The sequence below is a fragment of the Sitophilus oryzae genome, unplaced genomic scaffold (assembly GCF_002938485.1).
Source record: "Sitophilus oryzae breed Bouriz unplaced genomic scaffold, Soryzae_2.0 scaffold_1525_pilon_pilon, whole genome shotgun sequence".
In the NCBI taxonomy this organism is placed as follows: Eukaryota; Metazoa; Arthropoda; class Insecta; order Coleoptera; family Curculionidae; genus Sitophilus; species Sitophilus oryzae.
Window position 1 is genome coordinate 1,070,870 of NW_022146198.1, and position 13,850 is coordinate 1,084,719.

Genomic DNA, 13,850 nt, shown 5'->3' on the forward strand with positions numbered 1-13,850 from the left:
TTGGTATTACTTCGTTCAGTTACGTATTGCTATGGTGGTTGTACTTTGGGGAACCTTTTCCGGTATATACAGTGGTGGTCCAAATTATATTGAGGAAAATTCAGCGTATATTCTGCAGATAAAATAAATTAGAAAAATTTTGTATAAATGTATATCCTAAATGCTTAGTTTCGAATGCGAGTTGTGAAATCGTTTCGAATTTTAATTTTTTTCTCAAACCATTTCTGAAATAACGTCAAAATATTTGGAAGAAAATTGGTTGTGGGGTTTATTTAAAAATCAAAATAAAAATAAAATTTCTACATGTATCCTGAAGCAAGCATTCAGAACATCAAATTGCTGAACTTTCATATTTCCTCTACAAAAATATCTTCTCCAGAAAATATTCAATTGATTTTTTTCAAAGAAGGCAATAATGCATTCGAGAAAAAAACGATGTCTGACAATGCCATAGCCGTATTAAAGGTCAGAGGTCACGGCGCGCCCAAGGTGAAATAAGTGACACATCTGTAGGTTAATAGCAGCGTCTTAAGGCCACAAAGTTGTTCAAATTGAATCATGGAATACATAAAATTGAAAATGTTTAAAAAAAAAAAAAAAAAAAAAAAAAAAAAAAAAAAATTATAAAATGAATAACTTTGAATTTTGACCAAATTATTTTTTTTACCAACATGGCAAATATAAAATACCTCTATCAATAAAGTTACTGATTTTTTCTCTTTAGAATTGAGTCGCACAGACAGATCAGATGGTAACTCTCTTTTTACTTTCATTGAAATAGAAAAGGAAGAATTATAAAACAGTTCTGCCTCTTCTTGCAAAAATCAACACAGCAGGATAGACAATTGTCAAAAGTCAAATGTCATCAGCTTTTGGCATTTCTAAATATCAAACCAATACCGTCTCTAATAGAACAGACACGGAGCGAGATTTATGTCACGCTAGTTAGATACAGTTAATAAATATGTTGCAGAGATACATGGAAAACATAATTATTCCTCGTGTTTTTGGTATGTATTTTAAAAATGATATGGTTACATGAAATATACATAACCTGCAGTTAATAAATACAATATATTATATACTATTTATGGTAATAAATACTTTGGCAAATAAACTATGAACCATACAAATGCAGCAAATGTTTTACAATATACAAATAATGAATGAATTTTTGTAGATAATGGGTAAAATCATAAAATATATTTTAAATTTTTGGTTTTGAAAATCGATTTAATTTAACAAAAAAAACATTTTTTTTTTAATATCTACTAATAGTGATGTATTATTATTTGCATTCACAAAGTTATATGTATATATTGTTCAAGTATTAATGTTCGAAAATTATATACAAATAAATACAAATATCATAGAAAAAAAAAAGGCGTCAGAGATGGCTATGGAATGAAAAGAGATCGCTTCTCATTTTATTTTATTAAAAATTATTCTAAAATTTTTTGATTTCTTACAGTTTAGGTTCGGGAAAAACGCTGATTAAGGTTGTCATTTGGTTTTCATTATTTTGTTGGTTTAAATAAAAAAATCATATGACACAGCACTGATTAAGGCTATAATATTAGCCGAGAACGTTTTGTAATAAAAAAAATAATGAAAAACAAATGAAACCCAATCAGCGTTTTTATTTATTAACTATATATATATTTTTATAACTTATTTATAATGATTAACTGTTTATATTAACTGTATAACTATATGTATTTCATGTAAACTATATTATTTTAAAATACGAACCAAAAATACGAGGAATAATTATGTTTTCCATGTATTCTACAAACATATTAATCTGTAGTATGTAATTAGCGTGACGTCGTAAATCTCGTTCCAAGGCTGCTCTATTAGCGTCAGCATGGCCGCAGCGTCAGCACATGCTTCTATGCGTCTGGCATGGCTGCAAGTTATAACCTAATAAAATTAACACTAGAAAAGCCCGCGGGAACTGTCAAATTCAAAGTTTATTTGACTTCACGGAGCTAGTACATAAAGTTGCTCCTTTTCGACATTCACAGAAGTACTATTTGTTTTTCAGACTTCTCTATATCTTTTGCTATATCCCACGAAGTAGTTGCAGGAGAGAATATACAGTTTGTTGAATTACTATACAAATTAAAATCATTGCAAAATCTAATAAAATACCTAGACACAATGTCCAAAGAGCGGCTATCCCTATAGATTCGCTTCAAGGTCGACAGAGATCCGGAAGTCGCAGGCGCAGAAGCGGCCGGTTCTTTGCGCGGCGCCGCCTCCGGCGCAGTCGTTTTCACCTCGTACTCGTGAGCTCGTTCGGTTACGTTCGGCTGCAGCACCTTCTTGCTCAATCGCGCGAGCTCACTCAGGGGAATGCTCGTTCGGCTCGCTTCGGGGTAGTTTTCAAAGTCCTTGGCCTTCTTTTGCACGTTATATAGACTGGGAGGGTTCATCCTAAAAGCGTTCAATGATAACAAACGTATTTAAAGGTGTGTATATATATACGGGGTGTCGGTTCCCTTCATTACGCTAGAGAAACTTTAGATTTTTGGATCTAAAACATTGCCAGTCAAGTTCTTAATAAAATTTGGACAAATCACTTTAGGTAAATGAATTGAATATTATTTTCTGAAACATAGGGATACTGCACTAATTATTTTGTCAAATTGTATCAAATTATTTATAAATAAATATTAGTCCAGTAAAAGAAGGTTGGAAACCACTACTTAATTCGTCGACTGGGACTTTTCAGGCGGATTGTGTACCTTTTGAGAAGCAGTTTTACGAGGAAAAATTGTACCACCGTTCTCGGTCGGCTTTGGTCGAAAAATGACTGAAAAGCAGTTTTGCAAATATCTACTGAATGCAATTTACAAAATTTTTTTTTTCTTTCAAATAAAACAGAAGCTTTAATTATCAAATGATCCTCATTTTACCTAGAATTAGTAGTTTTCGAGATAGCCGCGTCAGAGAATCCCTCAATTTTCTCAGAGTCTTATTGCTCCAGATAGATTTCTAAGCATTACATTGATTGACAGGATAGAATTGTTTAATAACTTGGCTAAAATTTAATATTTTCATAGGATTCAGAAGTTTGTTGCCAAGGTAGAATCAACAGTTATCAAATTTTGAAAAGTTTCTCATATTTTATGATAACAAAACAACGGGCAAACATTCCTTGATCCAAAATTTTCAGTTTTTTCAAAACTTATTCATATTAACTGTAATTGCTGACAACTTATTTGTGAAGATTTTTATCAGTTTTTCTTAAAGTCTCTATAAGGCAACTCACAAAGTTTAGTATTTTCGATCATATTATTGTATAATTGGATAGAAAGTAGGCCAGCCACCGAAAGCGCAAAGTCCTGAAACACCGTATATAGTTTGATAACCCCCTAAAGTAGCAAATAAACACAAATTCTTATATAAAATAGAAAGCTAAAAAATATGCCAACAAATTTGGTTAATTACAATTTAAATAAACTAAGAAAACCAGGTATACAATGCTTTGTTAAGTTTCTGGCAACTCTCAATTTTGAAAACAAAATTAAAAAAAAAAAAAAAAAAAAAAAAAAAAAAAAAAAAAAAAAAAAACAAAATATATAATTTATTACGCTCCTGTAAGAATAAATGCCTATGTATACTTCAATATTGACAGATAAGGAAAATAGAATTGAAAATATATAACAAAAAAGTCTGTAAAAGAATTCCAGTATATTAAAATATTTCAAATTAATGAATAAGTTAGTATAAAAGCATTATAATATTAGGCGATATTTACAGCCCCTCAAGTACAAGTTATGTAATTAATTCAGTCAATCAATCACAATAAATATATTTTTGTTCATAGCATAGTTTTTAGATCCACCCAACGTTTCTTGCATTAAAGCGGTACATTTAAATTTGTCCATTACTTTGATTTATTATAACTGGGTTATTAAAAATTACTGACCTTCTAGCCTCAACAACAGCTACATCCTTCGTCGTATTACCACCCTCTTCAGGCTCGAAATTAGGTGCGGTCTCGCCCTCCCTAATACCATCGTCCCTCTCTCTTCTACCTTTGGGCGATTGCGCATCCGAGGCGGGCTTGGCCACGCTAGCCACACCCCCGCTGACGTCACCGTTGTACGCAACCCCGCCCATGTCCTTTTCGCTGTCGATGTCATTCCTGATGCGTCTGAGATTGTGATGCGCGGGTTTGGTCCGGCCCGGTGAATCTAGCCTAATCGGTAGTTGTTGGATTGGGTATTCGTTCGGCGGCCATACAGGTCGATCGAGCTTTTTGGGACGACTGTGGAACTCGCGTAGTACCGGAGTGCGTAAGAATTCCTCTTTTTGTCGGACGCTTTGGCGCACTCTGGATATTCGTAAGGTGTCGTCGATTTCTTGACCTGTTACTGTTGAGTTGGAGCCGAAGGAAGTTACGCTGTCTTTACTACCTAAAATAAAAGTAAGCTCTGTATCAATCAATAATAATTTGGCGGGATCAAACGCTAGACGTCATTTACTAGGGCTTATTTCTTTATGGCACTTACTGACCGTTGGCCTTAAAAAGGTTGCAATTTATTTTTATATCGAGTAAAAATGTTTAACGTGAATTTTTATTAAATAGCATCTAGAGATTGACATTTATACAGGGTGAGTTTTCTACGATGTTCTCTATGGGTATCTCGGAAACTACTGGAGATAGAGAGTCGGTTAAATGGGGAAAGAATTGCAGTTTTGTGGGGTCATAAATATGCGCCTTTCAGATTTTTGAAAAAGTTCATAGCTTACTAGATATTTTGAAAAAAAAAACAGTTTTCGAAATTTCAACCATTTTTTAAAAATGGTCCCTAATTCCATTATTATCTATTTTACACAAACAGTTTTCAGATATAAGTTGTAGATAATCACATCCTTAATGAGATAGTGGTCCACTTTTTGTTCTAAAGCCTGTTATTTTTGGCATATGACAAACTTGTTTTTTTTAAAAGCGCCATTTTTAAAGCTTTTCAGCTATATAAGGTATAATATGTACATATTTTTTTTGGAAAAATTACTTAGCGTTATATTATAGAGTTATAGCCAATTCTTATCTTTCTTGACTAATTTCACTTAGTTGGTATGCATTCTTATTCTGTGTTTATTTAATTACTATAATTTATAACTTATAAAAAGACAGAATAAGTTATTAAACGGTTCTTTGCAATTTACATTACACAAACTAAAACTTAAAAAAATAATATCACTACAAACACTTCAAGTTATTTTAGAAAATGTTCAAAAAATATACCGCATAAAAAAATCTAAAATGGATAGGTCAGGTGGTCGAGGAGGCCCATGCAATTGGTCCACCTCTTCCTATCCTTGAGTCTGAATAATTATGATGTAAATAATTTTTAACATTTCTTTTATTATGAGAGGGAGTGTCATAATGAAAGTCATATTGGAACAACTCTATTGATGCGCCAGACTCTAAATTTAACTTCGCTTTAACGCTTTCCTTCATTTGAAAAATTCATATTTACAATTTTTGTTTATTTTAATTTACAAAATTTGGATGTTCACATTTCTGACAGCGACGACGATTGAACTTGTTTCCATGCCTAAGTGAAATTGTTTAAAAATGATGAAAATTGGCTGTAACTCAGTAATTTTTCGAAAAAAAAAACATATTATAGCTTATATCGCTGAAAAGCTTAAAAAATGGCGCTTTTTATGAAGTCATGGCCAATTGTGGTTTCCATTTAAAAAAAACCTAAGTTTGTATCATATGTCAAAAATGACAGGCTTAGGAAAAAACGGAGAACACAATCTCATTAAGGATGTGATTATCTACAACTTTTATCTGAAAACTTTTTGCCTAAAATAGATTATAATGGAATTAGGCACCATTTTTAAAATAGTCGAAAATGTTTTTTTTTCGAAATATCTAGTAAGCCATGAACTTTTTGAAAAATCTTAAAGGCGCATATTTATGACTCCTCAAAACTGCAATTGTTTCCCCATTTAACTCTCTATCTCCAGTAGTTTCCGAGATACCCATAGAGAACATCGTAGAAAACTCACCCTGTATAGATCTCTTATTTTATCGATTGTCATACCCCAACCGTCTTTGACTGGATCTTTCACTCAGTCAAAAAGCATTAAAGTTGCAAATTAATGACTTACTGTCAGCCACCGATGATGAAAGAGAACTAGTACTCTCCCTCCTGTGATCTTCTGGACCGAGTCTATAAGCGTGTTCTGGCAATCCCATATTTTCTGCGCTCGAAGGTAGGTATGGCGGCTTGTACATAGCCTTCATTGCCTCAGCGTAGTGCGCCGAATCGCCGTCGGACGAATTTAGTGACGTGGCGCCACTGTATTCGGTGCTCGACAGGAGATTACTACCTTCGCTTGCTCTGCGACCCATTTTACGATAGAGGGGCACCTGCGGTGCGGCCCTGGATTTCTGCCGAAGTTGTACCTATAAAAAAAAACAAATTATTATCAAAATTCACTTTATATTTAGAATCTGAGAGAACAAGATTTCGTTACATTAATGTACGAGTATACTCTGTTTTTTTTTCTCAGGTAAGATTTCGACAGACGATGACAGAAGAAAAGCAGATGACGTCCCATACCAATCTATTTATTTTACTAAAAAAAGTTTCTAATAATTTTTAAGTTAACTATGGATGGATTTAAATATAAATTCGTCATGCGTCGTTACTTGTTGTTTTTAACCAGTTTTATTGGTTTATTTCAAAACTGACAGATCGTATTTCAATTTTATTGGTTTGAAGGAACGATGAACGACAAACGGACGCCGATGCGTATGAACTCGCCATTAGATTTTCGACGTTTGTCAAAGTCTTGCCAAATTAGAGGTTATAATTTTGTGACAACTTTTGTCAAATACCCTGCGTTTTGGAAGATGATGCATTTTGATTCGTGTTATTACGTGTGTTTTGTGTCTTTTGAAGTCAAGTAGAGGAAAAATCGAGTGAAAGTAACTGTAGAACCCAGAGCACAGTTTATGGTTCATACCCGCTGCCCAGGCAGAAAGTCTTATACAGATACACCAATAAAGTTACTATCAATAAAGTTCGTATACCATCTCGTCGTAGATAAGTGTATCTCGAATATGGTAGAAGGACCATACTAAACCCATACTAAAAACTGGAGTAGCTGTAAAATATGGACATCACACGATAGGTAAATAATGGATTTTAGTAATGCAGAAAAATAATGTCAAAAGGTACTGGTTTAAAAAAAATAAGATTAAAGTTAATTAATCAACCTGTGAGGTATAAAATTTGGTAAGTGTTATTATTAATAAAATAGTTTGTTTTATTTATTCCTGCGGAATATTATAAATTTGTATTTGTACATAAGTTATATTGATAAATATAATCATAAATGCGGGAAGTTTCATAAAGCTTGAAAGTAAGAAATAGTTCTTTTTTATATTTTTTTGGTATGTAGTGTCTTGTTTTTGTTTGTTTTGTATTAACACATTATTTTTATTAAATAAAATAACTCGATTACATTTTTTCAGTTTTATACAGTTTTTTTCACAATATTTTGAAGTTACTTGTCAGTCAAATTTTAAATACATATATTAATTTCCTGCTATGCGTTCCAGTTGTACCAACTTATTTGTTTGTAAAATAAAATAAACTACTTTGAAATTAAAATGACAGACACATCTATCACTGTCAAGGATCTTCTCGTTGGACAGACTATATATGGCGTTTTCTAATCTTTAATGTGACGTAATTATTTTTTCGTAATTCTGTTTGTATTATACCCTTGCTCTGTATTTCACGAAGTCCTGGTTACTGTTCATGTTGATCGCATTGAAATAATATTAAAATCGTGGTTTTGTCATAAATATTTGCTGACGATATAGCCCTAATTATGCCTCAATTAGCAAAACCTGTGCATAAAACTATCATACTTACAAATTGTAAGTTTTGAGTTCGTTAAAGGAGTATTAGAGCTACAATTTAAAAATATTTTTACACGATACAGAGTGTTCCAAATAAAAAAAATATATTTTATATTTTATATTATATATTATTACATTTTTAGTTTCTACGCTTAAAATAAAAGTAAATTTGATTAAGGTTTACCGCATTTTAATCTTACCGTTTTTGAAATATTTTTTGGTCAAAATACCGTAATAATTTTAATGCTTCATTTCTCTAGGCGGATTTAAGTTTTTAAAACCAAATATTGTACTGAAGTATTTCTATTTACTAAATGTTGTGTTGCAATAATTATACTAGCTTATACAGAGTGTCTAAAAATTTATTTTAAATAATTACTAGCTTAAAACGGCAATAACTTGTTTAATTTAAATGGAACTCTGTATATTTGATGACAATCAGATGCATAATTTAATTTTCTATCAAACTTTATTATACCATTTCTTACCTATCTCTTCAAGTTTTCGTGGAAAATGCATTTTCTTATAATTTAGGCTTCATTTATCAATATACCCATGGAATATTGACATTTTAGATTATTTTTAAAGATGTAACAAATTTTTAAAGAGTACAGATACTAATATTGTCGATATAGTATAAAATGCATTTTCTTATAATCCTGATTATAAAAAATGCATTTTCTATGAAAACTTGAAAGGATAGGTAAAAAATGGCATAATGCTATGTGATAGACAATTAAATTGTGCATCTGATTCTCCTAAAATATACAGGGTCTTCTATTTAAATTAAACAAGTTATTGCCGTTTAAAGCTAGAAGTTATTTAAAATAAATTTTTAGACACTCGGTATGAGGTAGTATTATTTTTATAATTGCAACACAATAACTGATGAATAAATAAACTGCAGTAAATATTTCGTATTAAAAAATTTTAACTGTAATTTGACAAAATTAAAAATATCTCAAAAACGGTAAGGTTTAAGTGTGATAAACATTAATTAAATTTACCTTTATTTTAATCGTAGAAACTGGAATAAAATACACGGTGCTCCATTTAAAAAAAATAAAACTTTGATATTTTTTATTTATTTGGGACACTTTGTATCTAGTAAAAATATTTTTAAGTTGTAACTCTAATAGTCCTTCAACAAACCCAAAACTTACAATTTGTAAAAAATTAATCGTTTAGCTACAATACTCCGTGTCGTATGTAGTGAACAACCCTGTATAGAAACAAATCTATAGAAAAATGCATATCGTAGTCATTGAAACAAAGTTGTGTGTAATAACTAATGATATAACTTAATCCATAAAGTGTATAGCATCTAAGAATTGATCTTACTTCATTTGGCCGTAGAATTTCTGAATAAATATCCTGTTGTTGCGAAGCGGTATAACCTCGACCATACGGATCCAAAACACTTTCGGCGCTACGCTGCTGGGCTTGTCTGGAAAGTTCGTTTCCAGGCACACCCTTAACTACCCTCGAGTGCGGTGGATAGGATGCCGGTGATTGGTAATGATGGGCTTGCTGTAGGTATCTCCACGACGCAAGATCCGCTCTGATTTGTTGTTGCTGTTGTTGCTGAGCGATATGCCTACTCAAAATCTGCTGGGCTCGCAGCCTATCCAGTTGTGGATCGGGAACTGGCGGCGCTTGGTTGGAGACGGGGTTATGAGCAGTATCCGGAAATAGCTAAATCAGAAAAAAAATCATGTTTTAATATAGTGCAGTAGAAAGCCTCGGAAATTTTTCGGATTTGTTATGACATATTACCTCTACAAAAATGTCTATACCTACATGTGGCGGATTCATCTCTCCAAAAAAAATCCAATATGGGTATTTCGCCACTGCAAGAAAATCTACAAAATAAAATAGCTATTTTTTGTAAATATTGCTGTGTTAATCCAACGGAGACTACATGTCAGCAGTTAGGTTTACTGATAAACAAATTTGCCTAACGACAAAAAAAAACTCTAGTGTTTACAAAAAATAACTATTTTATTTTGCAGATTTTCTTGCTGTGGCGAAATACCCATATAGAATTTTTTTTGAGAGATTACCTCTATATTATACAGGGTGTCCCAGAAATAAGTGCAAGTATTTTAACTGGTAGTATAGTTCAACCCCAGAAGCACGCCCATGAGTTTTTTTCGCGAAAAAAAAAATTGAAAATTCCAAATCTTTTGAAAAAAATTTTGGATTTTTTTTTACTTTTTATTTAAAAAACATAACTTCTTGATAATATGGCAACATAAGTATTAGATTAAATTTACAAGAAAGAAAATCCAGAAAAGATCCAGTGGTTCTCAAAATTTTAGTAAAAAATCATCTTTTTTGGAAATTTTCAAAGTAAAATAACTCCGATATTTTGGAATTATTTGAAAGACGATAGAGAGAAAAAATGTTTCTTTTATCGAGATCTACCACCCCTTAAAATACTTGCACTTAATTCTGGGATACCCTGTATATTATTCCAAAAACATTGTTTCAAGATAATATGCAAAAACTGTTTTCGCAAATTGTTTGAAGCATATATTTTACAAAAAAATGTAACCATTGGGTGGAATCCTTGTTTTGTATCTCGTTTTTTTCTAGAAATAAAAATTAATATTTAATTTTTAAAGAGAAAAAACTTAAAAATAATTCAAATAAGGCGGATTTTGTTTGCAGTATGATGCATATTGCGGGTTTTGCAACAGCAAGATATTTGCATCTTAATTTCATTGATTAGATATGTAATTTTATTAAAAAATTAGGTAAGGATTTGATATGGATAAGATGTCAGTACCTAGTAATATTATACTTGTGTAACAAGCCTATGAAAAAATGCGGGATTTGCAACAATAATGAGAATAAAAGCAAATATTAGTGGATAAGACGGATTTTGCTGCAGTAACATAATTTGTAGTGAATTTTATATAAGAATAGGCGACTTTTGCTTTGCTGAAGGCTGAAGACTTTTGGGACTATGTTTATGTAGATTTCAGGGTCCACTATTAATATATGGCATTTGTATTTTTTTAAATGATGGATAAGGCGGGTTTGCTACTTGAAGCCTCATATGTTATAGTCTGGTCATTTTAACTAAGTGGTGATTCATGATAAAACTTAGTGTGATAAACAAAAACAATGTCAAAATACATTCTTCTTTTGATATTGACATTCTTCATACATCAATTCTTTTTATTTGTAACCGGTTTTGGCTATTCAGCCATCCACAGACCTTTGTCAAAAACCCATGTTTGTTTCTAATATAATAATATTAGTCAAAAAATATAATAATATTAGTCAAAACGAGCAGCGATTTTTGAAAAAAGTTTGATGATGGCTGAATAGCCAAAACCTGTGACAAGTAAATATTCTTTAGTGGTTTGACTCGAAAACAGAAAATAGCCATCTTATCCGATAGTCAAGCAGCACTAAACGCGATCAACTCAGTAACTATCAATTCGAAGTTGGTCAAAGAATGCCTAGAGAAGATGAACAAATTAGGCAAAGAAAATAATGTCCTCCTACTCTGGGTGCCCGCACACCAAGGGATAGAAGGCAATAAAGAAGCAAATGATCTAGCTAGAAAAGGAGCGAACACTCCACTAACTGAACCAGAACCCTTCTGTTTTCTAAGCGGAAACCAACTTGCGGAACCAAAACGGAACTGAAGAACCTAGAAGACTCCGTGCATAACTTGGAATAACGGTCTAAGACACTCGAAAAAGTTCGTTAGAACTTAAGACCGAGAAAACTCAAAGAAAAACAGAAGCCTGGAAAATTTTTCTAGATTTAAGTAAAAACAATCTTCGGATTGTCACGGGGTTTCTAACAGAACACTGTCTCCTCAACGAATACCTCAGTAGGCTGAAGCTGAGAAACAACGGCGAATGCAGATTCTGTGAGGGAAATGGGGAAACATCGGAACACCTTATCACTGAGTGCGCCGACATGACGACCGTTCGTGCCATGAACTTTGGTCCGGCTGATGTCGAGAATGGAGAGCTGGCCTGTGTGGAGCCGTCTGAGATACTGGCTTTTGTTAAAGCCCTGAGACTGTAAGATAAGTTTTAACTCGTTATAACTCAAGAAAGGGGAACACACAATAGATCTGTAAGGTTCGCGGTGATTAACTCCCCTCCTAAATATTCTACATTCTACAATATAATAGTATTGTCAAAGTTAGCAGCGGTTTTTGATAAAGGTCTGATGATGGCTGAATAACCTAAACCTGTCACAAAGATTTTTTAGTTGTTTCACAATTGATTTTGTTTATCACATTAAGTTTTATTACTTATATGGTACGACCGAAGCCTTACCCTTTGGAGGACGTCTTCTTCTTTGGGAACAACCAGCAAGTGCAGGTATTGCGGACTATTCGAGATTCTTTGCACCACTTCTGGATAAGAGAGATTGGCCGTTGGGACGTTGTTGACAGCTACTATTCTGTCGCCGTTCCGAAGACCCGCTTGTCTTGCAGCTTGACCATGAACCTCCTTCACGAAAATAGTGTCCATGGGCTTGAACAACGACCCGCTCTGGGCGTATCGGCCATCGTCTTCCTAAAAAGTAGTTTATTATTATTTTATTTTAGTATTACAGGATCAGTTTAATTTGGCAATCCCATCTTTAGCAATCCCAGTTTCCACAATTTGGCAACCACTCATCAAACGGACCAATCAATCATCAGTAAATAGTTGGGTGCAATCAACCTCGCGCTTGACTGCACCCAACTATTTTCACAAGCGAGTGGGCGCTTTAGCTTATAAGCTCAGATAGTTTTAAGGTTTAGATTAGTTTACACTTGATAACGTCTGTGAGACGTCTGACCGAAACGTTGTGTAAGTAGTAAATAAAAATAAAGTCAATGGAAGTTGGAAATCCTTTTGGAATCAATACTGAATCTTTGACTACCATATTCAAAGAAAATAAAAGTGTGTGTTGAAAAAATTGGCGCCGGGAGGCACGTATAGTCGCCCATACTAAAATACGTTAATACAAAGTTGGTAGGCAGTTCTTTGACTGATTTTGATGTTATTACAAATTTTGTTGCAAATATTAATGCTAATCTTAAATTGAAAACCGCGTTTCGCTAGCTACTGTAATTTTGGAGTTCCGATTTTTTTAAATTTTTAACCCCCTCCCATACCCCCTTACCAACCCCCCACCCCTACCAAAAACTAATGGCCAGATTCTCGGGTGCCACAGTATTTTTGTGACAAATTTGGTTAAAATCGGTTTAGCTGTTCTTGAGTTATCGTGCTACAGACGGACAGACAGACACCATGAAAATATTTTTATTTACGTCATTTATGAACCAAATAACTCATTTTGAGTGAAATTAAAAAAACTTTTTTTTTGCCGATCTTAATAACCTATCATACCTATTGGTATGGTCGGCTAAAAACATGTCGAATAGTATTGTCAGTTGTACATTTTTTTTAACAAAACTTATTATACAAGGTGTCAAGTAACAGTGGCCAACACAATTTTTTTTATTTAAATGTAGCATCATGCATATTATTCAATTTTTGTATAATTCAGAAAAAGTTTACAATTTCATATATAATATTTTATACCGGTCTTGAACAGTTTAGGAAATAGTAAGTTTAAGAAAAGTGTGCCAGTATTATAGTAGTTTAAATTCAGATAACTGTATATAGGAAAACTGGTTCATTTAACAGAAATATACAAATTAACAAGTCTACAGATAATAATTGATTAGGGAGATAATACATGGACATAAATGGAACTTACTCTCCTATATCATAAAAAATACAAATTTGTGACGTGTAGGGACTATTAGTAATACAGAAAAGCAGTTTCGCGAGCTAGGACATGTAAGGCATATTAATAAGCAAGTAAACAACTTGAGTATGATACTTAAATTTGATAAAAACCCGCACACTTCTAATTGACAAGTAGTAAACAAATTTGGATAACAAACAAAAAA

General features: G+C 32.7%; 1 protein-coding gene across 1 annotated transcript in view; it reads right to left on the reverse strand.

Annotated features, from left to right (window-relative positions):
• Positions 1-12,459, reverse strand: part of LOC115878791 (rho GTPase-activating protein 21-A-like) — a gene marked incomplete at its 5' end in the record, with an annotated part of 101,461 nt that extends 89,002 nt beyond the window's left edge. The window contains 5 exon segments of the mRNA XM_030895397.1: positions 2,165-2,439; positions 3,938-4,427; positions 6,142-6,439; positions 9,248-9,601; positions 12,217-12,459. Of these exon segments, the coding sequence (XP_030751257.1) occupies positions 2,165-2,439; positions 3,938-4,427; positions 6,142-6,439; positions 9,248-9,601; positions 12,217-12,459 (1,660 nt within the window).
• Between the last annotated feature and the right edge of the window lie 1,391 nt (positions 12,460-13,850).